Source organism: Balaenoptera borealis, assembly GCF_965194805.1.
Source record: "Balaenoptera borealis genome assembly, chromosome: 7".
Classification (NCBI taxonomy): domain Eukaryota; kingdom Metazoa; phylum Chordata; class Mammalia; order Artiodactyla; family Balaenopteridae; genus Balaenoptera; species Balaenoptera borealis.
Window position 1 is genome coordinate 29,063,359 of NC_138864.1, and position 25,886 is coordinate 29,089,244.

Consider the following 25,886-nt stretch of genomic DNA (forward strand, 5'->3'; position numbering starts at 1 on the left):
GTTATGAGGATGAAGAGAAATGCATGAGGGCTTTGTGGGAAGATTACTGTCAGAGTTAATTATAGAATCACTACCAGGTTTCCTCAGTGCCTTATTATTATGCCTCCCTGAAGTTACAAAAGCTAAAAGTTATATTGCTTCTTTCCTAGGCTTTCGAGCAGTTTCAGAGAGAAAAATATACAAGCACATCTGCGTGCATACACGCAAATATAGCCCAAGAGATTACAACTATATTAGAAGGTTTTTTTTTCCCCACAGAATCTCTACATCATTAAGTTATTACATTTCTATTTAATGAGAAAGGCCTATCTTTTAAAGACAAAAATATGATTTTACTTTTCTTTGACCAAAATGTTACATAAGAATTAATTCTTTTAAGTGTTTTAAAATTAATTTTTATTGGAGTATAGTTGTTTTACAATGTTGTGTTAGTTTTAATTCTCTTTAAATGTATACTTTCAGGTATTTTTTTCACCCAACTAATAAAAATGAAGAATTTCTTTTAAATTATGAAGTTGATGTGGTTGACATTACATATTATATATATGTAAATAACAATCTATGTAGTTTGATAGAAGCAAAAGGACACATGATAAAGTAAATAAATTTATAAAAAGACACATTACCTAAGCAAAAACATATAATCCAGATATAATGTTTAAGTGTTTATTTGCAATTATAAGAATAATCCAATTCATATATGCTTTTTCAAGCCAAAACATGGCAGATTTCTTAAAACAAGTCCTCCACTGAAACATAAATAACCTTCTTCTTCAAAAATTAATAATAAATTTAGATTTAAAAGAAGCATTTCTCCTTGCTTTTATAACCTAATCATATTTTATCTTAGAATTTCTAAGAATTCTAGCTTGGAATTTTATTTAAATATATCAGATTATGCACTAAAATTAGTAAACTTACTTTATATTTTCCTTCAGGATCCAACCACATAACTTTGTGGATAAATCTAGACTAATAAATGAAAACAGCTGTGCTCCAATCCTGGCTTCTCACTTAGAAAAGTTACTACACTTTATGTTTCTTTATCTATAAAATTTAGGTCAGTAATCTTATCTCCCTCACAAGGTTGTTGTGAAGAATAAGTGTTCAGTTACTCTGAAAAACACATGGAACAGTTCCTGCCTCATGAGCAGTGTTAAAGAAATTAACTCTAATAATTCACTATAATGTGATTAAATTGAAGATTAATACACAAATTAGATAAATAATGAACACATACCTACTTTATATCTTGTTCGTATTGATTTTCTGAAGGGTAAATCTATGTCTGGAATAATATGATCAGCTAACATCATTTAGTGACTTTTCAACCATGAAAATGTACTAATGTTTTTTCTCAAATAACAAAATTAAACAAAAATATATAGTCAATAAAAAAATCAGAGTATAGCTGACAAAAATATCTCCTTATGGTAAATAGGGACCATAAACCACAAAGTAAATTAATGAACCTCAACGAAATAAGCCAATATACTAGGAACTGAGACCAGTAAAAAATTTCTCTGGGAGTAGAGTGGGATATCACTATGATTTCATCATAGCATATGATGAAGCATCTTCTGCAATATTCACCTTAGAATTTTCATCTTTTAATATCACTCTTCTCCCCTATTTCTGAATACATAATTGAGATATTTTCATAATTTTTAACTTGACACATTGAGATACATTACTTCCATATCAAATGCATTCCCAGTTCTTTCTACAAGCAACATATTCACTTTGCCTATATGCTTTCAGTTCACATATTCAAGTTACATCAAGTGAGGACGCCCCAGCAAGGATTTACAAAGAGCTGTCAATGCGTCAATAAAGTTGATATTAACCTGATTCACAGAAATCACAACGAAAGACCTTGCAATTTTGTTTCTTAAGAAGTTAGTTAACAATTTTCTTTAAAGAAATACACATTTAACAACCATAATATTTTTAGGAGAAGCAAAGGTCCTTAAAACTTGTCAGGCATTAAGAATCTCAAAGGCGAACAAACGTATGGACACCAAGGCGGGAAAACCGCGGTGGGGTGGGGATGGTGGTGTGCTGAATTGGGTGATTGGGATTGACATGTATACACTGATGTGTATAAAATTGATGACTAATAAGAACCTGCAGTATAAAACAAACAAACAAAAAAAACAACTAATACTAAACTTTCTTTGGGTTATTTGTATGGAAATATGTTAACATAAATGTTTCAGACACTACATGAAATTTCTAAAAATCTTATATGTTCTGGTATAATGTTATAAGTCATAATTCTAGTTATTACTTTAAAATGTATATCTCAGAAATAACTAAATTTCCTTGTCAATTGCATTATTATGAACTTTCATCAAATCTTTAACCGTGGTCATTTTTAAGTCTTTTGTCATTTACAGACAGTTCTGGGTGTACTCTGATGCTTTTGCAAAAATGTTCCTGTAAAAGGGTTTCATCTTCAAGGAATTCATGGAAAAGACTCTGACAAGTACAGGTTTCTGGTAACTGACTATACTGCTGAACTGAATGAATAAGCATTTTCAGAACTCTAATGGAAAACTGATGAATTCATAAAAGTGCTAACAAAAGATCAAGATGAAAAAAAAAGTTACATGGGACTGAGTGAACTGATGAGGATGATTATAATTTTTGTGACTTTCTGTTTGAATAAAAAAAAAAATCCCACAAGGACTCAGAGGCAAAAAATATACAAATCAATTTTCACTGCAAAGTAAAGGAGCTGTTACAGTGGAGGATTCCTGGACTGAATGTCAATATTATGACATAGTATGAGTGTGTTTCGTGTTTGGTAATTGCAATCATTGTTGCTTTTGTTGTGGTCATCCATTTACAATGCTTGGTGTCAGTTTATTTATCTCTTGTAAAAATAAAATACAGTGTTTGTGTGTGTGTGTGTGAAAAAAAAAAAAAAGAATCTCAAAGGCAATCCCATCTAAGTTTTTTATTTTAATTAGGAAAGAATCATTGATTGCTGCCTAAATGTTGAAAGCATAAAATTCATTCAAAGCCATTTCTACTGTTTAGTCAGAAAATCTTTTGAAGCATATTTTTCAATAGCACTGCTCAGTTTCTAACTGAGGCAGAAGCTACTGGTGCCCCACCCATATTTCCTCACATATCAGCCCAAATTTAACTGTCCGAGATTTCTGGGAGCCTTTTGCTTGTGCACATGGTGGCCTGGGAACACTGGGGAATTAACGTCCCTTGGGAGCAGTCATTAACTTCAAATACTCCAGCACACTGTCCCCTTGGAAAGAATAATTTCAATTCATGCAATCTACCTTGGTTCACAGAATTGCCCAGAGGATTAAGCTCTACTCACTCACAGTGGTAACTTGTTTGATAACCCACTGTTTATCAGTTCTCTTCTTTTTTGGCTTTACTTCTCACATTTCTCTCAATCTTTCTTAGAATTACTTTCCAAATAAGCCATTTGTACCTGAATCCTTATCTCATGAACTATTTCAGAGGAAAGACAATATAAGTTGATACTAGCAGAGGTCTTAGGAAACAGATCGTCAGGATGGGATTCCAGAATTAAATCATTCACCAGCCATGTGGCAATAAAGATTCCTCTGGTAATTGGCTGTATATAAGTGATAACTGGAGTAAAGAAAACCCCTCAGAGGCTACAGCATCATAACTGCTAAGATTTTTACCTGTAGTGACTGGAACACAATACAGAATAAAGGGGAGGCACCTAGCATTTGAGAAATATGGTGACAACAGTAATTAAAGGGGCTTGGAGTTGGTTGGTTGTTAAATTCAATGAAAAAAGTGACAACCTCAGATCAGCCAACTACTAACTAAGGGCAAAATGTGAAAGCCAGAAGATATACAGGAGCCAATAAAGAGATTCTAATTTTTTGATGTGAGAAGGACAACGTGTGCTAGAAACAGACACAGAATTTGCTTTTGAAGGTCAAATAACTATAAAGGAGGCCGCACCCACAGCCATGGCAGGTTTCTATGCAAAAGTCAGGGCACTGATAGGCAAAGAATGGGATCTTAAGAGTAGAAGGGGGACATGGGTAGATGCTATTGAGAACAATGAACTTCCAGGTTCCCCTATACCCTCTGGGTACGCAGAAGTAATCTCTTCCTCTTGGAAGGTAGTAGCTTCTCCCATTCCTAGAGACCATAAAAGATGATGCTCTCCTTTAAGATCTGATCTCACCTCCCCTCATGGCTCAAGGCAACAAACAGACCAGGTCTCAACGTGGCCTACCTGGAAAAATAGTCTCTGTTCCAGGAAAACAGAAAAAGAGAATATTCAACAAAAGAGATGCAAGATCTGTCTAATATGAACAGCAGATACTGGGAGAACATGCCAGGGGATGGATGTTGATGGATCTTGAGGCAAAAAACGCCTGGTCATCAACTTGGTGTGAGGGAGCAAGTAGCCTGAGATAAGACAACACCACTCCTGCATAGGGGCAAATGGCTTAGCTGGTTGGCCAATGCCCTTGAAGAAACAAGAATGGAAGACCTTCCCCAGACAAAGAGTTCTGGAGAGGAAGCATGAGGATGGACCTACGGGAGTAGGCGTGAAATGTGCAGATCTCTGTCTCACATCAATCACCACTAGAGAACATTCACACAGAGGAGGTACTGAACAACTGAGTGGAGAGGAGGATTTGTCCATTGTATGCAGCAACTGCCCATAAATGCAGCAGCCAGGTAGCAGAGAAAGAGGGGATATATGTGGGCCTAAAAACATGGGCTCTTTCTCACCAAGTGGGATATAGCTATCGCCATTAGTGAATGGCTAACCCATTGGAAACTGTCCAATGCTGAGTCTTTAATATAGTATCACTCTTCAAAAAGACATTCAACAACTTGATTTCAAACAGATTGTATTCGATTTTATCCCTCTGGAATCGGGTGGCGTCAATTTTGCTTTTCTTGCTATTGATACATGTTTCAGTTAAGAGTTTCCCTTTCCTGTTTGCAATGCCTCATGCAGTATCATTAATCCTCTGGATTCACACACTGTCTGATTTATCATCATGGGATACCATCATGGAATCCTACATAATATCTCCTCAAATCAAGCAATCTATTTTATGGTGAAGGAGGTCCGACAACAAACAAATGACCACAGGACCCACTGGGTCTACCATATACTGCATCACTTAGAAACAGCCAGCCTGACAAAACACTGGGATAGTCTCTTAAGTGTGCAACTAAAGCTCCAGCTTGCAGATGACAGTCTTTGAGTAGGAATGTTGTCCTTCAAGATGCAGTATGTTCTTTGAATCATGGTGCTAAGTCCACTGATATGCTGGCATCAGACTGTATCCACTCATAAAAAACAATGTTACATTTTCAGGAATTTTTAAATGATAAAGGGATCAATCCAACAAGAGAATATAATACTTGCAAATATCTATGCATGCAGTATAAAGCACCTAAACACATAACGCAAATATTAACAGATATAAAAGGAGACACTGACAGTAGTACAATAATAGTAGGGGACTTTAATGCCCCACTTTTATTAATGGATAGATCATCCAGACAGAAAATCAATAAGGAAACAGTGGCTTTAAATGACATGTTAGATGCCATCTTTAAGGATCATGAACTGGATACAGTGGACATACTGGACAGGTTTCTAACTACCATCACCTGCAACTTTTTGTTACATTTCTCTCTCTTATGGTCAGAGTCTATTCTGCCCACACATATGGAAGGCTGGTACTTAAAACCGCAGCTCACTTGGCCTTGAGGCAGAATAACTTTGAAGTTCATATTCTATACAGCTTCTAGGATGCCTCAATAGGATTAAATCCCTTTAAATTAAATTAAGTTCTTTTAATTGGCATTCTTCCTTCCTTCCCTTGCCTAATTTCCTTTAATTGGTTGTGTTTCCTGGGATACTGTCCCCAAAAAACCATTTACACTTGAATCCATGAGTAAGAATCAGGAGGAAGCCAGATTAAGACATTAACCATATTTAATGTCTGCTGGTTTTATCTAAATTTCATTAGATATGCCAAATCTGTACTGAATTTAATGTTTTTACAACTTTCTCTTTTGCTTTGCCAAAGATAATATTTTGTTAGCAACCTTTCCAATGCCTTTGTAATAAACAATATTTTTATGTACAAATTAAACTAAATGGTTATCTTTTCTGATCATTTTATTTGAGAGACCAAGCATTACATTTTACTTGTTCTCATTTTGTTGAGTAAGTCGTGAGCTAACACACAGGGTCAGATTACAAAATCAGACTGACGTGAATCAGAGCTCTTAAGCAGTATCAAATTTTACTAATAATATCAAGGATGCAGACAAGCTAAAGGACTGCTGAACGTTCAGATAAAGCATAGAAAGATCTGGGTATGGGGGGCAGTTCCCCAGATGTTATGAGCTGAACTGTGTCCCCCTCAAATTCCTATGTTGAAGTCCCAACCCCTGGTACCTCCAAATGTAACAGTAATCATAGATAAGTTCTTGAAAGAGGTGATTAAGCTAACAATGAGGCCATTAGGGTGAGGGTATAATCCACTATGACTTGTGTCCTTATAAGAAGAGGAAGAGACCCTAGTCTGCACAGAGGGATGACCATATGAAGTGGTAGCAAGAGGGCAGCCATCTGCAAGCCAAGGAAAGAGGCCTCAGGAGAAACTGACCCTGCCGGCACCTTGATCTTGGACTTCCAGCCTCCAGAACTGTGAGAGAAAAATTTCTCTAGTTTAGGCTACGCAGTCTGTGTTATTCTGTTACAGCAGCCACAGAAAACTAATAGACCAGGTCCTTCATTACTGTATTGGAGACACTCCTCTGGGCCCAGATGAAAGAGGTCTCAAAAAGAGCTTGGCAGGGTTCCTTGCATAGTGGGAGTATTTAAACTATGAAATATCTCCAGTTTATTACCCAGAGAGTTATATTACCTACTAGATAGTTTTAAAGGAATCTTGCTTCACTGATCTTGGGTTCTATTTATGACAGTTACCCTTAGCTAGGGATATCCTGCTAAAAGCATTTTTGGAGTAATTCCTCTTCCTCTTAGTAAATATGATTTATCTAGTTACTTGAGGCTCTGGTTGACAAGAGACTATATTCAGTTCCTCTGCCTACTTTTTTCCAGGGGGTACCCTTCCAGTGAAGGGAGTAAATTGACTGTAGGCCAGCTGCTTTAACTTCCTCCCATGTGGTTTTAGAGGGAGATCCATTCTCCTATGTTCAATACAAAATGACCTCACCACAAATACTTCTTCCCTCACGTGCATCTCTATGAATATAACCACTTCAAGTGTGAAATTATATCAAGCAGTACACGGCCATGAAATTTTCTGCCAAAATTCTATGAATTAAAGTGAGATACAGTAACATTCATTTTGTCCTGTTTTATTTGCTTCAGAGTTCAATGCTCTCTAGCTATGAGGAGGAAGGTCTAAAACGGTTCCTGGAAACAAGAATTTTAAGAAAGCACATTCAAATTATCTATTGGTTCTCATGTTAATAAAAAAAAACTTTAAAAACATAATACATTATGGATATGTGTCCAGTATGAAAAAGGAGCATTACAATGAACAGAAAATTGCCATACAATTACACTGCCGAGTCACTATTTATTGGGAGTTACGATGATATCAATGAGTACGGGGGTTCACGTCAACTGTTTAAGTACCTCTGAGTCAAAGAGAATATATATAATGTTTTTCCTTCATGTTCATTGCTTCAATCACTCCATTCATGGGTAAATCCTCAAACATTCAGAAAGGACCTTGGTGTGGAAGTACGGGAGAAAGAGTCACAAGAGAGGACAGCTCAGTATGATAGTCTTGTAATAGGACCAGAAATATCTCAGCCTATCTATGACAAAACACTATAAAGTATTTAAAACCAGAGGGAGATAAAAATTGTAGATTTTACTCAGCAAAAATGCAGTCATCATATACTTACTGAAGCTACGTTCACAAAATCATCATCTGAGAGGGTTTCCAACATTTCAGAGACAGATGTTCGGATGAGCTTAAGTGTCAATCCACTAACACTCCCACTCCTATAAAAAAATGAGTCCACACATGTTAATGACCATGTAGTTAATTAACATCATACACCCTAAGGAAACACAACTTATGCACTGACTCTAGATAATAATATTCAAATAATTTTGTCTTCAAAAAACCAGTAGTAGAAAAAGTCTTATTTTTGATAGCAAGTAGAAATAAATTACAAAAAATCTTGTCTTTCTTTCCTGCAAGCATCAGAATGTATATTTTTCTAACTACAATGATGAAAATTACATGTCAAGTGACAATTTTAAGAAACTGTGGATACTCATGGCATATTCACTTATTCAGGAAATATACACTGAATACCAGCTCTGTTAGCCAAGTTAGTAGTGATGGTTACAGAGGTTAATAGATACACTCATTGCCCTAGGGAGCTCATTGTTTGACTTGATTAAACCAATAATTATGAAGCAGCATAATAATTTGATAATAGATTTGTAAACAAAATGCTTTATTTTATATCCTAAAGTAGATATTCTCTGGGGTTTAGTCTTCATTTTTCTTGTTTCTACATATTTTATGATCCTGAATGACCTCATCTATTTGCAGGGCTCATCTCTAGGCAATTAACTTCCACTTTTATGTCTCTAGCTCCCAACTTTTTCCCAGTTTTACTTTTCTAGCTGTTTTCAGATGTTCTCGTCTATGCCACTTTGCTTCTGTCATCCTTCCACCTGAAATTCCACTCTCTTTCCTCTCCCTTCCCATGCCTGCCTTGTTAAATCTTAGCTATAAGGATTCAATTCCAATTTTATCTCCTTAATGAAGTTTTTCCTGATACTTTAAAATGAAATGTGCTCTCTCACCTATGTATTCCTTCAGTGCTCTGTCATAATTTATATCTCTCACTTCCTACAATTGTTTTAATTTACTAATGTGAATATGGTTTAATTTCACTAATACTTTTGAATCATCTTTGAGATCAGGGACCATGTCTTAATCATCTTTGTATCATCACATTGTATATAGGATACCCTCAACACATTTCTGTTGAAATAATTTTTAAAAATGGCATTACAACTTCATTTACATTTTTATCCCACTTGGTATCCGACATGGGTTCCAAAGATTTTAATAAAAGAAATTATTTCAGGAAATTAGCATATATCCAATAGGATTATAACATATTGCATTACCATTCAAATTTATACTTCAGAAGAATATCAAGGATTAGCATATGTACAAACTCTATAATAACTTAATTAAAACAAGATGAAGTTTAAATGCATTGTAACAAATGAAATGAGATTTAATATTTGTTACATTTGTCAAATTCATTTATCTTCTCTTTCTCAGGCAAGGTTATAAGATTTTAAACTTGTTCAATTCACGTTAAAATGGAGAAACTTTCAAATGCCGACACTATCCTGTGAAATGAATTTAGTTGCCTATAAAACATTGGATTCTGTTTCTTCCAGTGGCAAAGAACAGATGAGGGTATACTTTTATTCCCTCAGGGAAAATAATATAAACATTTTATACTCACGTTTTTAGTTCCTTGGTATTGCTCTTAAAAACTAAATCTCCAAAGCAGGATATATTCTTCGCTATGTTCTACAATTTCATCATCTATCTTATTGGAAGATTACATACACGCGTGCGTGCGCACACACACACACTCTAACTTGAAGCAATGTGACAAAAAAATAAAATGACCAATATAAAAACTCATGAAATTCTTTCTTGTACTTCAGCATTGCCCTTGAGAAAGGCCTAGTATTGACATTTAATATATGTAATATTTATCTATTGATATTTTGTGGCCAATCCCTAAAAGATATTTGAATCATTAATAACTAAGTGCCAACTAATTGTTCTACTTTTTTTGGAAGCAGAAACAGCTTAGATTTAGCAACCATGTACTTTAATATTGTTTAAAATATAAAGCAAAAAACTGGAAGCAAATCAATAATTTTTCAGAAAGCTCAGACTTTAGAATCAAGCCATAATTTTCAATTTTGACATAGATTCCTCTCATTTTCAGTAAGAGAATTTTTGTTTGTTTTGTTACTGCTTTAATTTGATTTCTTTGTCTGGTTATAAAAGCCATCATAATTATTCCTTGTCTTTTTTTCAACCTATTTCTAGTCCCAACCTACTACTGTTATCTAAAACTCCTCCCTATATTCTCAGTATATGAAAGTTATGTAATATTTAACTACTCACACGTCAACCAGAATAAGCATGTCTTTAGGAGATGCGGCTCCTTGGATGTACCTGTAACAAATATCATACGAATAATTTTTTCTCTTGTAAAATATCAAGCATTGATATTTGTTGAACTGCTATTTACTAATCTCTGAGATATGTTCCAAGCAAGACCCTACTTCCATTCTATCTAGGCAGACGATGCTCTTTTATTCACAATTCTGTAACATCAACTTTAGAAAATCTACATTTAACATAATAGAAATGTCAGAGGCATAATACATAAGGTATGTTTTACAGATATTTATAACAAAGGAATAAGAGATGTGCTTTAATACTAGGAGCAAAAGAAATTAACTTCTGGAAGAACATTTCCCTAAAAAAAAAAAAAAAAAACAGTTATCCTAAATTCCATTTTGTTGAACACAGGTTGTAAAACTCACTCTAAAGAATAATAATAGGGCTTCCCTGGTGGCACAGTGGTTAAGAATCCGCCTGCCAATGCAGGGGACACGGGTTCGAGCCCTAGTCCGGGAAGATCCCACATGCCGCGGAGCAACTAAGCCCGCGCACCACAACTACTGAGCCTGCGCTCTAGAGCCCGCGAGCCACAACTGCTGAGCCCACTTGCCACAACTACTGAAGCCCTCACGCCTAGAGCCCATGCTCTGCAACAAGAGAAGCCACCACAATGAGAGGCCCATGCACCACAACGAAGAGTAGCCCCCGCTCACCACAACTAGAGAAAGCCCGTGAGCAGCAACGAAGACCCAACGCAGCCAAAAATAAATAAATAAATACATACATAAAGAAGAAGAATAATAAAAACAAATAATAAGATTGTATCATGTATTTAAACACACACAAAAAACCCCCACAAAAATAGATTAGTGGTCTAATCTGACAAAGGGACAATAAAGACTGACAAAGGGACAATAAAGTAATTAAAAACAATATATAATGTTACTTCCAAGAGTTTCAAGTAGTGGTTCTCAGACTTTATAGTATCTTAAAAATCACCTGGAGAGCCAGTTCAAAATGCTGATTCCCACACTCAACCCCAGGCCTACAGATTCAGAATCTCTGCACGTGAAGAGACTCAAGAATAGTTCAGCCACTGTAGAGATAAACTTAACTACAGGTGAATGATCCTGAAAACTCACGTTGCCTGGCCACAGGCTGATGGGAAGTGGGGACCTGCCTTCCCCAACAAGAAGAGCTGCATCTGAACTCAGTGTTCTACTTATTGTCCAAGACTCTAAATCTAACTTCTCAGAAGCCTGCCAGGAAACCTGCCAATAAGTTTTCAGGCAACATTCAGCACAATTAGTAACTATTCAGGACTATATGTTCATGAACAGAGTTTACAGCTTGCACTCAAGTTTGTTTTTCTATTAGAAGGTAAAATGGCAGGGTTGCTGGGATATTCCAGTGGAAGGCAAATCTAGTTCATGTCTAGCATCTTGACAAATGGTCCTGACATGCCTCTCCATGAGGAAGATGGAGTACAGGATATCGTCTGTCTCTTCTAGTTGGGACCTAGTTTCTAAGTTTCCGCCGAAACAACTGGTTCCTGAACCCAAATCATGTGATGTCATAGGCTTTGCCTCCACTGAACAACCCATGGCTCCAAAGCCACTAACTCAGAGAAATATTATCAAGAATAATATGTGGATTAATAATACCTGGTACTATTATACATGGTTGGTGTTTATGTAAATTGCTACTGGGACATTTAATAGGGCATTTTAAAAGCCTTAAATACGTTTCTTTGAATCAACTATTATGTGTCTTAGAATTTGTCGGAACCCTAGCAAAAAGTCAGAAATAACCTAAATGTCCAATAATAGGGGATTTTTAAAATAAGCTACCATCTGGTCATTCTTTTAAAATGACGTTACTGTGTCTCTTATGAAAAGGTATTGATATGAAAGAGTAGGTTACGAAGCACTATATTGTATAACATGTGAACTCATTAAAAAATATAGAGCCACACATTTAAATATATTAAAACAATGAATTAAAATGCATGAGTTTAATAATTGTTTCCCAGTGACTGTAATTATGATGTATTTGGTATTTTTTGATTTATATGTTAGGAAAATGAGTTTATTTAGTAGTAAGGAACAAATAAATTTTTTTTTGGAAAAATGAAACGTAAGCTATATGACTATAACTAGGGGCAGCTCTTACCTTGGGGCTAGTTCTCTCATTAGTTCACCACCAGAGGCAAACTACATTCTACTCTATCTAGATGTTGATTATTAGAGCCCTACTCCAAGCAAACTGGGAGACTTTCAATAGAAATCCCCACCAGCTAAAAGAGATTTAGAAATAACATTGACTATAAAACTTAAAGTAGTCCATTTGAAATGTATTTGATGAATCATTTCAACAACTTCATTATCACTGCCCATTGAACTCATCATCTTCATTTAGCTTTAACTGTTTTAAAGTATAAATGTATAAAAAATTCAAATGTATAAAAGGGAAAAAAGAGGTTTTTAAATAATCAGATAATATTCATCCTAATAATGGAAGATTCCCTCCAACTTTTTAACAAAAAAAAAAGAAAGAAAAGAAACCTTATTTTGTCTTTTTCATCTTTTCATGGCTACCCCAAAATTCTTACCATGGTCTCCTGCGTACATCATAAAGATCAATCTTGTTTGGAGTTCTACTGTTATCAACCCATGGAGAAGCTTAAAAAAAGAGAGAGACAGAGAGAAAGTGAGTGAGAGACAGCAAGAGAGTGAGAGAGCGAGAGAAAGAATTTAAATTTCAAATAGAGAATTCAAATCAAACTATTGGGTTGGCCAAAAAGTGTCTTCGGTTTTTAAGTAAAAATAAAAGACACATTTTTCATTTTCACCAAGAACTTTGTTGAAAAACGTATTCACCTTTTTGTTTTACTACTTTCTGCCATTTTTCAGGCAACTTCATAATTTCATTTTCCCAAAATTTTTTATCTTTTTGAGCAAAGAACTGTTCCAGGTGCCTTTTACAGTCTTCCAGGGAATCGAAATCTTTTCCATTAAAAGAATTTTGTAAAGACCGAAATAAATGGAAATCCGAAGGTATGATGTCTGGTGAATACGGCGGATGAATCAGAACTTCCCAGCCAAGCTGTAACAGTTTTTGCCTGGTCATCAGAGAAACATGTGGTCTTGCGTTATCCTGATGGAAGATTATGTGTTTTCTGTTGACTAATTCTGGACGCTTTTTGTCGAGTGCTGCTTTCAGTTGGTCTAATTGGGAGTGGTACTTGTTGGAATTAATCGTTTGGTTTTCTGGAAGGAGCTCATAATAGAGGACTCCTTTCCAGTCCTACCATATACACAACATCACCTTCTTTGGAAGAAGACTGGCCTTCGGTGTGGTTGGTGGTGGTTCATTTCACTTGTCCCATGATCTCTTCCATTCCACATTATTGTACAGTATCCACTTTTCATTGCCCGTCACAATTTGTTTTCATTACGTTTAAGTAGAGAATTACATGCGGAAGTACGATCAAGAAGGTTTCTTTGCTTAACTTACGTGGAACCCAGACATCAAAGCGATGAACATAACCAAGCTGGTGCAAATGATTTTCAATGCTTGATTTGGATATTTTGAGTATGTTGGCTATCTCCCATGTGGTATAATGTTGATTGTTCTCAATGTCTCGATTTTATCGCTATCAACAACTGGTCTACCCGACCTTGGAGCATCGTCCAGCAAGAAATCTCCAGCACGAAACTTCACAAACCACTTTTGACACGTTCGATCAGTCACAGCACCTTCTTCATACACTGCACAATTTTTTTTGCATTTCTGTTGCGTTTTTACCTTTCTTGAAATAATGAAGCATAATATGCCGAAAATGTTGCTTTTTTTCCTTCCATCTTCAGTATTAAAATGGCTACACAAAAGTTCACCAATTTTGATAAGTCTTTTTTAAATGCACGCTGATATGACAGCTGTCACATACTGTCTAACAAAATTGTTTCGAATGAAGTTAAAGACAACTAAGTGCTACTAGAGTCATCTTACAGAAAAAAACTGAACAGACCTTTTGGCTGACCCAATATTAGATTTTATCTAGGAAAGTAATACTTTTAAAAGTCACAAAGCACCAAGGACACATTCCACTTATCCACAGTAATGTTAAAATGGGAGATACCATTTTTATGCCCTTAACCTTTTTCTTTTTTAAAATTTAAAACAACACAGCAATACAAAAGAAAGTTGTATAAGTCAATTTCTTTTTCATATTATTTCAGAAATAACTTGTTCACAATTGGGATTTTCTGGTGCCAATGAATATGTTTTACCAGGTGTCCAGAAGTTATACATTTTCTTTCTTCTCTACTAACAGAAAAATTTACCTTAAAAGAAAATTTATTTGCCACTAATGAAAACTGTACTTACAATTATTTGATCCTTATATTTTCATTCAATGCTATACTATCTTGGTCTATAAAAAGACTGTTTTTCTTGGATTGTTATCACATAATAGCATAATTTTTTAACCTTATTATTCCCATATTTGATAATGGCCAGTCCGTTTGAAATTATCATTTAGAAGTTAAATTATAATTAACATAACTGCACAAAAACTTTTCCTGATATTTATTTGAATGATCTGAAGTAATTCAAGTATAGATTCAAGAACCTTCTGTTAGGGGACTTCCCTGGTGGCACAGTGGTTAAGAATTCGCTTTCCAATGCAGGGGAGGTGGGTTCGATCCCTGGTCAGGGAACTAGATCCCACATGCATGCCCCAACTAAGAGTTCGCATGCCACAACTAAGGAGCCCACTAGCCGCAACTAAGGAGCACACGTGCTGCAACTAAGAAGCCCACCAGCCGCAACTAAGGAGCACATGTGCCACAACTAAAGTGGCCGGTGAGCTGCAACTAAGGAGTCCACGAGCCACAAATAAGGAGCCTGCTTGCCGGAATTAAGACCTGGCACAACCAAAATAAATTTAAAAGTAATAATAATAATAATAAACTTAAAAACAAAAGAATCTTCTGTTAGTTTCAGAGCCTTTATCATTTTGCAGTAAACAGAAAAATAGTACATCTAACTATTGCTTTTTAAATACAATTAATTTACACTATTCTAATTAAATCTATACTTACTTTAATTAAAATACTTTACAAAGCTTTACACACACACACACACACACACACACACACACACACACACGCACGCACCCCTTAGACCCAATGGAGAACAATAAATGCTGATGAATTGGATGATAATTTTATGCTGAAGTCCTCCTCTCCTTGAACACATTTAAACATACGACTCTTGGGAAAATCCCTAATAATAATTCATATGACTTATGCCCTTCAATCTATTTTGCCCTTTTATTTATTGAGAAATGATGAAAATTACATAGAACTTTTCTGAGAATCATGTTTATTAGCCAACTAAGATAATTTGGCCATTTAGGATATGTCAAAAACATATACTACTGAGCCTCTCCTTGACTGAATTTTCTTTCTTATTAGCGGCTATATTATAAAATGATTTATTCATTTTAAATGACTAATCACATTTATAAGAAACAGTTAAGTTTAAATATAGCACTCCCCCAACAACCATTTACTAATACAGTCAATGCAACTGAAATGGTAAATTTACTTTAATTCTTTCCATTTGCATTTGCAGAAACTTAGAGCCAGTGAGATAAAATGAATTTTTTTTTTTTTGTGGTAGCACTAGAATTAAGCAACAAGCATGCAGGCAGACATGTCAGTTCACTTTCAACTATTATCTAACTCCTCAAGATAGGGTCTTTGTAATAACTACATATTTAAATAGCTTTTATTCTTCTTTTAGTACAATGTTATGCTGGTTGTACATTTATTGCCTCAGCTCCGAATTCACCCATTTATCTTGTTCTATGAAAATATCTCTGGGTCCTTCAAATATTTTTCTTTTACCCACAAGCACAATCTTAAGCTTTGTCCGCAGATGAAGAAAGAAAGATGTTGAATGAGAAAGTGGTTTTTGCTTCCTGGTCTGGTTTGTTTGCTCAAAGGCTCTGGCAGCAAATGTAGCTTTCCTGGTGTTTGGCTCCTGCAGTGCTTGAGTATTCTCCAGAGCTCGTGGGTAGCTTCTCCAGATCAAGGCTTCTGGAGAGCTCTCTGGTTCTCCAGCAGTATCCCCGGGTATTTTTGTAGTGGAGAGCCTCTGATGAGACACCTGGAACCTTTTAGAGGGTGAACTTCCAGCAAGTCCTACCAGTGTGACACTGTAGTACCTTCTCTGCCATTTGGTGGATCACGACCATGTCCTCTGTAAAAAGATCTGCATCTCGATCCAGGAGCACTGGGGGACCGAAGTCTCTTCCTTGGGCTATTTCTGCCCTATCGGTGGTAGTTATTATATTATACTAAATTATATAATATTTCACCTGGTAGTCCAATATTAGAGTTCTCTATACTTCTAGCCAATCCCTCCTTAATCCCTGCTATAGTTAATAATTCTTTATTAAAAAATTAACTTTTAGGACTTCCCTGGTGGCGTAGTGGTTAAGAATCTGCCTGCCAATGCAGGGGACACGGGTTCGATCCCTGGTCTGGTAAGATTCCACATGCCATGGAGCAACTAAGCCCGTGAGCCACAACTACTGAGCCCGCGAGCCATGACTAGTGAAGTCTGCACGCCTAGAGCCCATGCTCCGCAACAAGAGAAGCCACCTCAGTGAGAAGCCTATGCACCACAACGAAGAGTAGCCCCCGCTTGCAGCAACTAGAGAAAGCCCGCGCACAAAAACGAAGACCCAACACAGCCAAAAATAATTTAATTAAAAAAAAATAAAATAAAATTATCCTTAAAAAAAAATTAAGTTTTCCTGTTCAAGACATTGTGTTATCTCTCTCCTGACTGGGCTTAGACTTACGTAAATATTTTGATGAGTTGAGAAGTGAGATTAGTTAACACCGCCAATATAATAGTGGCTATCATGAGTTGAAAGTGGTCAAAAAACTGGAATTTGAAAGTCATGCTTAAATTAGATTTCTGAATTCTTTGCAGAGCACATTCACCTAGGATCTGTTTTCAGTATAACTGCTAATTGAAATGAACTGTGATATATATTACTATGTTCTATAAAATTTATTTCTTTAAAGACAGAAAAAAGGGCTATAATTTACAGTAGGAGCCAGACCATTACATTTTACATGTTTTATAATCTTAGATGGTTTCTATTTAAAAATATTAATAATGTTCCCTTAGAAGTCTGCTGAGACATTTACTATTAGGAAATATCCCTCGGTTACATTAAATTATTTATATTATTTTAAAATTAAATAATGTAGTTTCTTCTGTGATATTACTAATTAGTTTGTTGTAAAATCCCACTGTGGTACTTACATGGTACATTATATATATAGGCTCAGAAATATGGAAGGTCAAAGAGTAAAAACAGATAATAACCATACACTGCAATTCCCTGAAATAATGTTTCATAATGAGGTACAATAAAGGCTCCATGAATGGAAATCAGAGCTTCTACAGTCCCTGCAAAAAGTGAAATGTCACTCATTTTAGATGCCCCTTTTGCTTTCCAATAAGATTTTGGAATGACAGGAGAAAGGAGTGGAAATGACAGCCTACAATGTGGGCATCTCATTTCTGAATGCCATCGTTAATGGTGATAATGATCATTTATGCTTTTTTTCCTGACAAAAAATGAACTGTGGGTGTATCTGACTAAATCTATCTGATGACATTTCTACTTCACATGACATTTAGGGTGTGCTATGTCAGTATCAAACCACTGAGTTAAAAAAGGTGTTTACCTGTACGTTAACTTAGGATACTGAAATATTCTTGAGAAAGTATGCAGATTGTAGAGGCATTTTCTAGTTAATACGGTCTAAAAATAATAGAGTATCAGTTTTTTTTATTTCTGCTAGGAGACAATAAAGTACAAAATGATGAATTGAGGGCTGATTCTCTTGGTAGAAACACCATTTCAAATGACATCTAATTGCATTTCCAATTAACTTAAAATGCATTTTCTAATTCTAAAAGACTTCACATTTTTAGTCTCATGGAAAGACAAAAAAAGTAAATTTCACATACTCAAAAATGCCTATAAAAACCAACCCTGTTTCTATTGCCTGGATCTAATTTATGTTATGTGAATCATTTTTTTTAGGCTTGTCTCAATCATCTCCTATGCAGTATTAGTCATGGTTCTGAATTGCTAGCCAAGATAATGAATTTGGACTGTTCTTTTAAGGAAAAATTAATTCAATAAATGTGTACTGCACAGCTCACAAAATTTCCTGGAATCTGAGTGTTGCTGCACAACTACTACCATCTCAGTATGGATTCTACACAGTCCCTAATTATTTGCATCATGGCTCCCACATCAAGGGTCAGGTACATAACAAAGTGAGGGTTATGTACACATACCAAGGTGCCAGTGCCTCTTGGAAAGCAAATAGCTGTCCTCTTCAGATTTTGAGGCAGCAGATAGGCTCTGCTCCCCAATAAAGCTTTTAACCTGGGAAATACCCTAAACATAGAAAGAGAATTCTGTATTAGCTATGGTAACACAAAGTGACTTGAGCAATCTCAAATCTTCTGTTTCCGCACAGTAAAGCTTATTTCTTTCTCATAGAGCAGATTAAGTTCGATATTACTAGTCACAAGGCATAGATTCTGCTCCAAACAGGTATTTAGAGACCTGTAGCGGGTGCAGCTTTTGCATTCTTCAATGCTTGGTTTCCAAGGTCACCTAGGGCAGTGACATGCAGCTGCCAGAGGGAGGGAGGAAGTTCCAAGGAGAAGGAACAACCAAGTCTTAACAATCTCAGATTTGAAGCGACACGTATTTTACTTTCACTCATATTCTACTGGTAAGAACTAGTCACATGGTCCTACATAGATGCAAGAGTGGTCTTGGCTAGGCAGTCATGACCAAAAGCAAAACATTAGGCCGGAACAGGAGGACAGAACTTTCATAGAGAGCCAGGAGCCTCTGCCACAGGTACAGATAGACAATTTAAAAATGAGTAATGTCCACTACTATGATAACATCAAAAACAATGTTGTCAAGTAAGCCACCTTTAAGATGAGAGAGATGAGAAAGGGCTAAATACAGAACCCAGTAAATGTATAAGACGTTGAGCTTAAGAATGACTTCTAGACTAAATCTTAGGGCTGGGGTTGCTTGCACAAGAAACTCGCTAGAAGAACAAAATTGGAAGCCAACCAAGTGTTGTGACTGATATTTGTGTTACCAAAGAAGACACAAACCGAGTCTGCAGAAATCTTGCAACTGTTGTGAACCCTAAAGCAGTTTTTGAGCTCTAAACCTGCACCAGAAACAGCAAGGTATGAAAGCTGTTTAACCCCAAGCACGTCCCTTCACATGTGCTTGAAAGGGTTACAGACAAGAGAGTTGCAACCACAGAATGCTACCGGGAGCAGTCAGATGGGCTAACCAAGAAACTTTATGCAGGAGTAGGAGGTCTTTATATTTCCTTGCCTGGAGGATTATGATACATACCATGGACCAGTGATTGCTCTCTTTTTCCCACTCACTTTTTCCATATGGAAGTTTTTATTGTCATCCAGAAGACAGCACCATTGCCTATTAGATATCTGGTCAGTGATGGGAATAGGGCAGAGAAAGTAACGGGTATTCTGCTGTGTTGCTAAGTAGCCAAATTAGGAAAAGTCATATCCACATGATGGAGAGAATTGCATGTGACCTGGAGATCCTGAATTTTGAGCTGGAGGTACCAACTTGTTGGGACTTTGGATCATCTCCTGTGGAAAGGAAGTGAATATGTTCTATGTATGGGAAAGTGTGCACAGATACTTACAGTCCCAGAGGAACAGACTGTGACAGGGCTTCGAACTACACTTTTGTTTTTCCTTCTGGTAAAAGTAACCCTAAAGTTTTAGTTGGCTGCCCACAAGACTTCTCAGTCTCTTTTGCCAAGGTGGGGTCATGTGATAAAATTTTAGTCAACAGCATGTGAGCAGAAGTGATACAGGTACAATTTGGGGGTCATGCTGCTTGCCTTCCAGTTTTTTCCCCTTTACTTTTGGCCTCAACTGTGGATGTAGTCGTGTTGATCCAGTTTTGATCCTACAGATGACGGCAACAACCTAAGGAATGGCAGATAGACGGAACCCTCAGTCTCTGGAAACCTCATGGACCAGACTTACCCCAACCAACTGATTTACCTACTAAGTAGGAGTTCTACCTGAGAGAAATATTTATAGTCTCTGTTATGCTAGCCATTGTGTATGGAACTGAATTGATAGCCTGATACAGGTCAGAACTTTTCCCAGTGACACAGACCCGAGTCAAGTTTTAAAGCTTGGAGAAAGTGCAAGAGGCAAAAGCTTCATGGAATGTTTGAAATCTATTTCACTATTTTTTTCTTATATTGTCTTCTTAGGAGAGTATTATTTTGGCCCTAGGAAACTGCTTATTGCTATATAATATTTGTATTGCTAGAATCTAGGCAGTTGTGATGTCTGTCTTACCTTTCATGGATCAATGATGAATTTCAGGGTAGACATGTGTTTCTGAACAGTAACTGGTCCCCAAACAATAACCATTCCCAGATCAAGTTTTCAAATCCTGAACGACTGAAGCTTTACAGCGTAGAACCACCAATGGGATCCACAGGCTGAAGGCAGTCATTCCAGCTGGGTAAATGTTAATAAGAAGAGCCTATTCCCTTGTCCCTTCAAAATTTTCTTCTCTGACTGGAAATAACCTTTAAGAGATAAGTTTTAGAGCTAGTCTACCTAGATTTTCATTGGATAAATTACTTAACCTTTTCCAGTAAAACGGGGGTTATAGTTTCCACCTCCAAGGGTTATAGCTAAGATTCAATTATTTATACACGTAAACATTTAGAACTAGCGTTGGCACAATAATAAGCATTCCATATGTGGATATTTGAAAACAGCATCATTGAGTCACTGGAACTACTTACCATAGGTTGTAGATTTTTTAAAATAATAGATTACTATAAAATGTGCTTAGATTTTAACTACGTAAATGCATAGTCTTATGACTAGGGCTTGGAACATCATACCATTTTCCCATCCTACCCCTCCCCATGATGCAGGCTGGAGTCACACAGTCAATAAACTTCCTGGGAATCTAAAAACTGACTTCATGAGGTTACCCCAGAAACCCCTGGAGAATACTGGCAGAAGGAAGAGGGGAGGATGGGAAAGGTGTATAGGCAGGGACACAGATAATGGTAACTCTATGTTTCCTATCTGCATTTTTCCCTTTGTTTCATTTTATTTAGAAACTGATTCTCTGAAGTTCTACTGTGATACTTGTTTTCAGCTCTGATATGATCCTGACTTGTTTATCTAGCTTAATTTAGCAAATCCCTATTCTTCACTACATGCAAGGCTCTGCCTTAGGTGCTATGGGGCATGCACACAGACACATTAGATATAGATATAGATACAGATATAGATATAGATATAGATTTATATACCTCTTTACCTGCAGTTACTTATATTGCCAAGCTTTTTAAAAAAGAGCATATGAAAATAAATTCTGAAGGAAGAAAAAATTTGATAGCTGTTGTAATCTAGATAAAAACCAAGTTCTCTGAGAGAACAAAATAAAGAAAGATTGCTTTTAGGAAAGCCTTCACATGTCTGTATTCTATTTTGAATGATGGATAAGATGCATATGACCAGAAATGGGGGTCTGGGATCAAAGCATATAGAGATAGGAAAAAGGGGGGGGCAGGTTGTAGAAAATAAAATAAGAGTTTAAAAGGGGGAAAAAAGGCAATTTGGGGTACATGGTGAAGGTTTAACTGTACAGTAAGAGACAAAACTCGAAATGTAGGCTGGGTTAGAGTTTTTGGATGGTCTGAAGGCCACAGCAAGTGAGCCAAATGTCATTAAGTGAACAGTTCCAGACTGTTTAATTTTACTGGAGAAGTGATAATCTAAGTTAACTCCAGATAACTTTTTAATAAACTTATTAGATGTCTCTTTGCATCGTGTGTTAATGTCTTTATATTTTTTCTGTCTCATCTACCTGTGAGCTCCTCCAGAGCAAAATTCTCTCCTACTGGTATTTGAATCCTTAGGATATCTCAATTTCTTCAGAAACAGCAGTTTTGCTTGTTCTTATCAGTTTTCCTCCTTCCAACTCACACTTGACTATATTGACATAATCAAATTCTTTTTAGATTTTAATACTGTTTCTGAGCAATGAGACTTGAGGTTCAATGATAGTGTTGTATTGGATTGAGAGTGTCTTTGGTATCTCCACTGTAATATGTCCAGAACACTTCTCTAATTTATAGAAAAATAAGCATTGGAAACTCACATACAGATACACAGTATTAAAGCCAAGGATAAATCATCATAGTTTTAAAAATTAAAGCACTTATTACCAAGTGATTTGCTGGTAATTCTGTAGATGTCAGATAGACCAGGTAAAACATTTCCATTCAACAGGGGATATTTGTTTGTCAACAGAAGTAACAGATAACAAGGTCAAGTTGTGTGGTTGAGTGAAATATTCCATAAAGTAAATGGTACACAAAGACTTAATCATTTAGATGGTCCATATGTAGTTATTAGCTGTGGCTCAAAAATAAACTTGAACACAGCAAGTTCTATGAAGTAAAAGATGAGGAGGATTTACTGGAAAGTAATTGCAGATGTGTGCTACATAGAGAAAAATGTGAACTCCAACAGAGAAAAAGCTTTCTGTTTTTGCAAGCAAATAAATCCAGTTAGGTGATGATAATGACATATTTATAAAAACAAACAATGATTCTACAGGAACAAATTTCCTATTTTTATGTCAGTAAATCTTATTAGATAATAGGGTAAGGATATATTTCTTAGAAATTTTATATTTGGTATATCTGAGAGAAGTACTTAAAAAATCTGAATTTTTGACAAAAATGTTTTAAATTTTTCTTAATAAAATATACTGAACATAAAATGAATTACATATCAAAGATGGTTCTATGCATCTAAAAATGGACAGCATAAGGTATACAAATTTAGCAATATATCAAAGAAAAAGGAACAGAATGAGAGAGATATTTTAGAAGTTACAAAGAGCTAAAGCTTTTTAACTAAACTTATTTACATATTTTATATACAGTGTTATCCTCCATCAAATTAAGAGCACCTTCCATTTTCATATTAGCATCCTACTTCACTGCTCTCACCTGTGAAATCATTTCATCAGTTTAAGTGTGACTGGATCCATAGTTGATTGCAAAGTTAGCAACTCTGCAACCCTTACATGCGAAAAAGAAGACGGACTCAGGTAAGAGATGAGGTTATGTAAAAGGAAACAAAAATAAGGCTACAGAAATACCTCTGTAAATCAGGATCATGTGAGAATTTCAAAATAATATATTATTTTGTATATATATATATATAAGATGTGTCCCTTAGACAACACAACTGATTGATGGTATATAGAAAAGCAAATCATGTAATTCAGAATATAAACCTTGTGCTTGGGTGTAAATAGAATTATTGTGCACTCTCCTGTCAATACGTCAAATTTTACTATTCTAAATCAAACTCATCCTTTTAGTCCCAAAATAAAAATATTTCTGATATTTTATTTCAGTAAGCATTCTCACATCCAAATTAAAAATTAGTCATCTTAACTTATATCCTATGTCTGTCACTAAATTCATGTATTCATTTTTATGTTTTTCTCATTTAATCTTTTTTTATTGAGCTATAATTCAGATATAACATTGTGTAAGTTTAAGGTGTACAATGTGTTGATTTGATACACTTTTATGAGGGCTAAGTCAGACAGAAAGACAAATACGGTATGACATCACTTATTGGTAGAATCTAAAAAAGCCAAAACTCACAGAAAGAGTAGAATGGTGGTTACTGGAGGCTGGGAGAAATGAGGAGATGTCGTTGGTCAAAGGGTACAAGCTTCCAGTTAGAACACAAAAAAGCTCCGGGGACCTAACGTACAGCATCATATATAGTTAATAGTGACTATTGCTAATAATACTGTATTATATACTTGAAAGTTGCCAAGAGAGTAGATCTTAAATGTTCTTACCACAAAAAAGAGATGGCAATTATCTCTGGTAATTAGCAGAGGCGTTAGATAACACAATGCTGGTAATCATTTTGCAATATATAAGTGTATCAATTAGTTTATTTTTTTGGTAAGGTTTCTAATACCCTCATTTTCATAGCCAAAGATTCTTCTTTTCTAATTCCTATTTTCCCCTTGTTCAGATATTTAAAATTCCACATGTGACCACTATAACAGCATACCTTCTGGTCAAGGTTTCCTAAGTATTTCTCCTTCCAATCAGAATAAACACCGCTTTAACCACAGTATTCCACTGCCCTCCCAAACATGGTATTTTCCTACACATTAAATCCCAGACAAATAAGTCTGACATTCAAGGCCACATAATCTGTCACTACTAAACCTTTTTTTTTTTTTTTTTTCCTGCCCGCACCATGCGGCTTGCGGGATCTTAGTTCCCCCACCTGGGGTTGAACCCATGCCCTCAGCAGTGAAAGCGTGGAGTCCTAACCACTGGACGGCCAGGGAATTCCTACTACTAAACCTTTTGATTTGAAATCACTCTTTTTCTGTTAGAAACTGTTAGATTAGCTGGACTCACTAACCTCCAATAGCGCTTGTTCATGTCCTTGTTTTTTACTTTATGCCTTTCTTCCCTCTAAAGAGGATTTTGCCTTTTCTACTTCATTGATTTGATTTTCAGTCCATAGTTTGTAAACGTGTCCCATGACTCTGGTCTATAATTACCTTGACTTTTTCAAAACTGTAGCAAATCTATTGCTACAGTCTGTCTAATTTATTTGACATTTAATCATTTAATGATTTGTATTGTAATTTAAATTTCAAGATGTATAAATTCTGACTCCCTAATTTGATTAAATTTTTCCGCAGAGCAGAAACAACTTGTTATTTTAAAACACAGATTTGCACAGAGGAACCATGACAGAGATTTTTTGTCCCCCAATATCTCTTCTCCCCTTCCTCCTTGGTATAGCTTGTGCTTTTTAGCTGTGTACATGGCGCCTTGAAGCTAACTGTGACCACGAGACCACTAAACTCTGGCCAATGTCACGTGAAAGGCTTTGTATGACTTCCAGAAAGTGCCTTAAAAAGGGAGGGAATACCACTCGTAGTCCCTTAAGAAAAAACACAAGCAACAGTGGTGGACACTGCACCAGACAATTTACTCAGAGGATGACAGAGAAATGATAGGAGTTGTCAACCCCTTCCTTATATGTGAAGCTTCCTTACCAGTCCTGGTTTCTGTAACTGATATCCTTTGACTCCAGTAAGACACAAACCTCCATAGTGTTGAAATCACCATTGTTTTGGGTTTTCTTTAACTGGTAGCTAATATTAGTCCTAACTGATACACTGGACTTTAATCATTATTAGCATAAAAAAAACAATAAAGTAATCATTTCAACATAAAGGGTATTTATACAGCAATCAACAAGTGTAATTAAACATATTTATAGTTAAACTTTGTATCCATTCACAAATATCAAAGTAAAAAAAAAAAATACAGGTATTTTTAAAGATAATTGATCAATGAAAGCAGTTCTTTTATAAATGCCCCAAAATGGTGAACATCCACTGTTATCTTGTTTTCTTCAAATCAACCAGAAATCTATTAA

At 35.8% G+C, this 25,886-nt stretch overlaps 1 protein-coding gene across 9 annotated transcripts in view; it reads right to left on the reverse strand.

Moving 5' to 3' along the window:
* The window catches only part of CACNA2D1 (calcium voltage-gated channel auxiliary subunit alpha2delta 1), a 496,546-nt gene that overhangs the window by 107,995 nt on the left and 362,665 nt on the right, over window positions 1-25,886 (reverse strand). For all 9 annotated transcript variants that reach the window (XM_082399325.1, XM_082399323.1, XM_082399324.1 and 6 more), the window contains 3 exons: window positions 12,829-12,898; window positions 10,215-10,265; window positions 7,936-8,035 (listed from right to left, as the gene is read on the reverse strand). In XM_082399325.1, coding sequence (XP_082255451.1) covers window positions 7,936-8,035; window positions 10,215-10,265; window positions 12,829-12,898 — 221 coding nt within the window. The remainder of the gene's footprint in view (window positions 1-7,935; window positions 8,036-10,214; window positions 10,266-12,828; window positions 12,899-25,886) is intronic.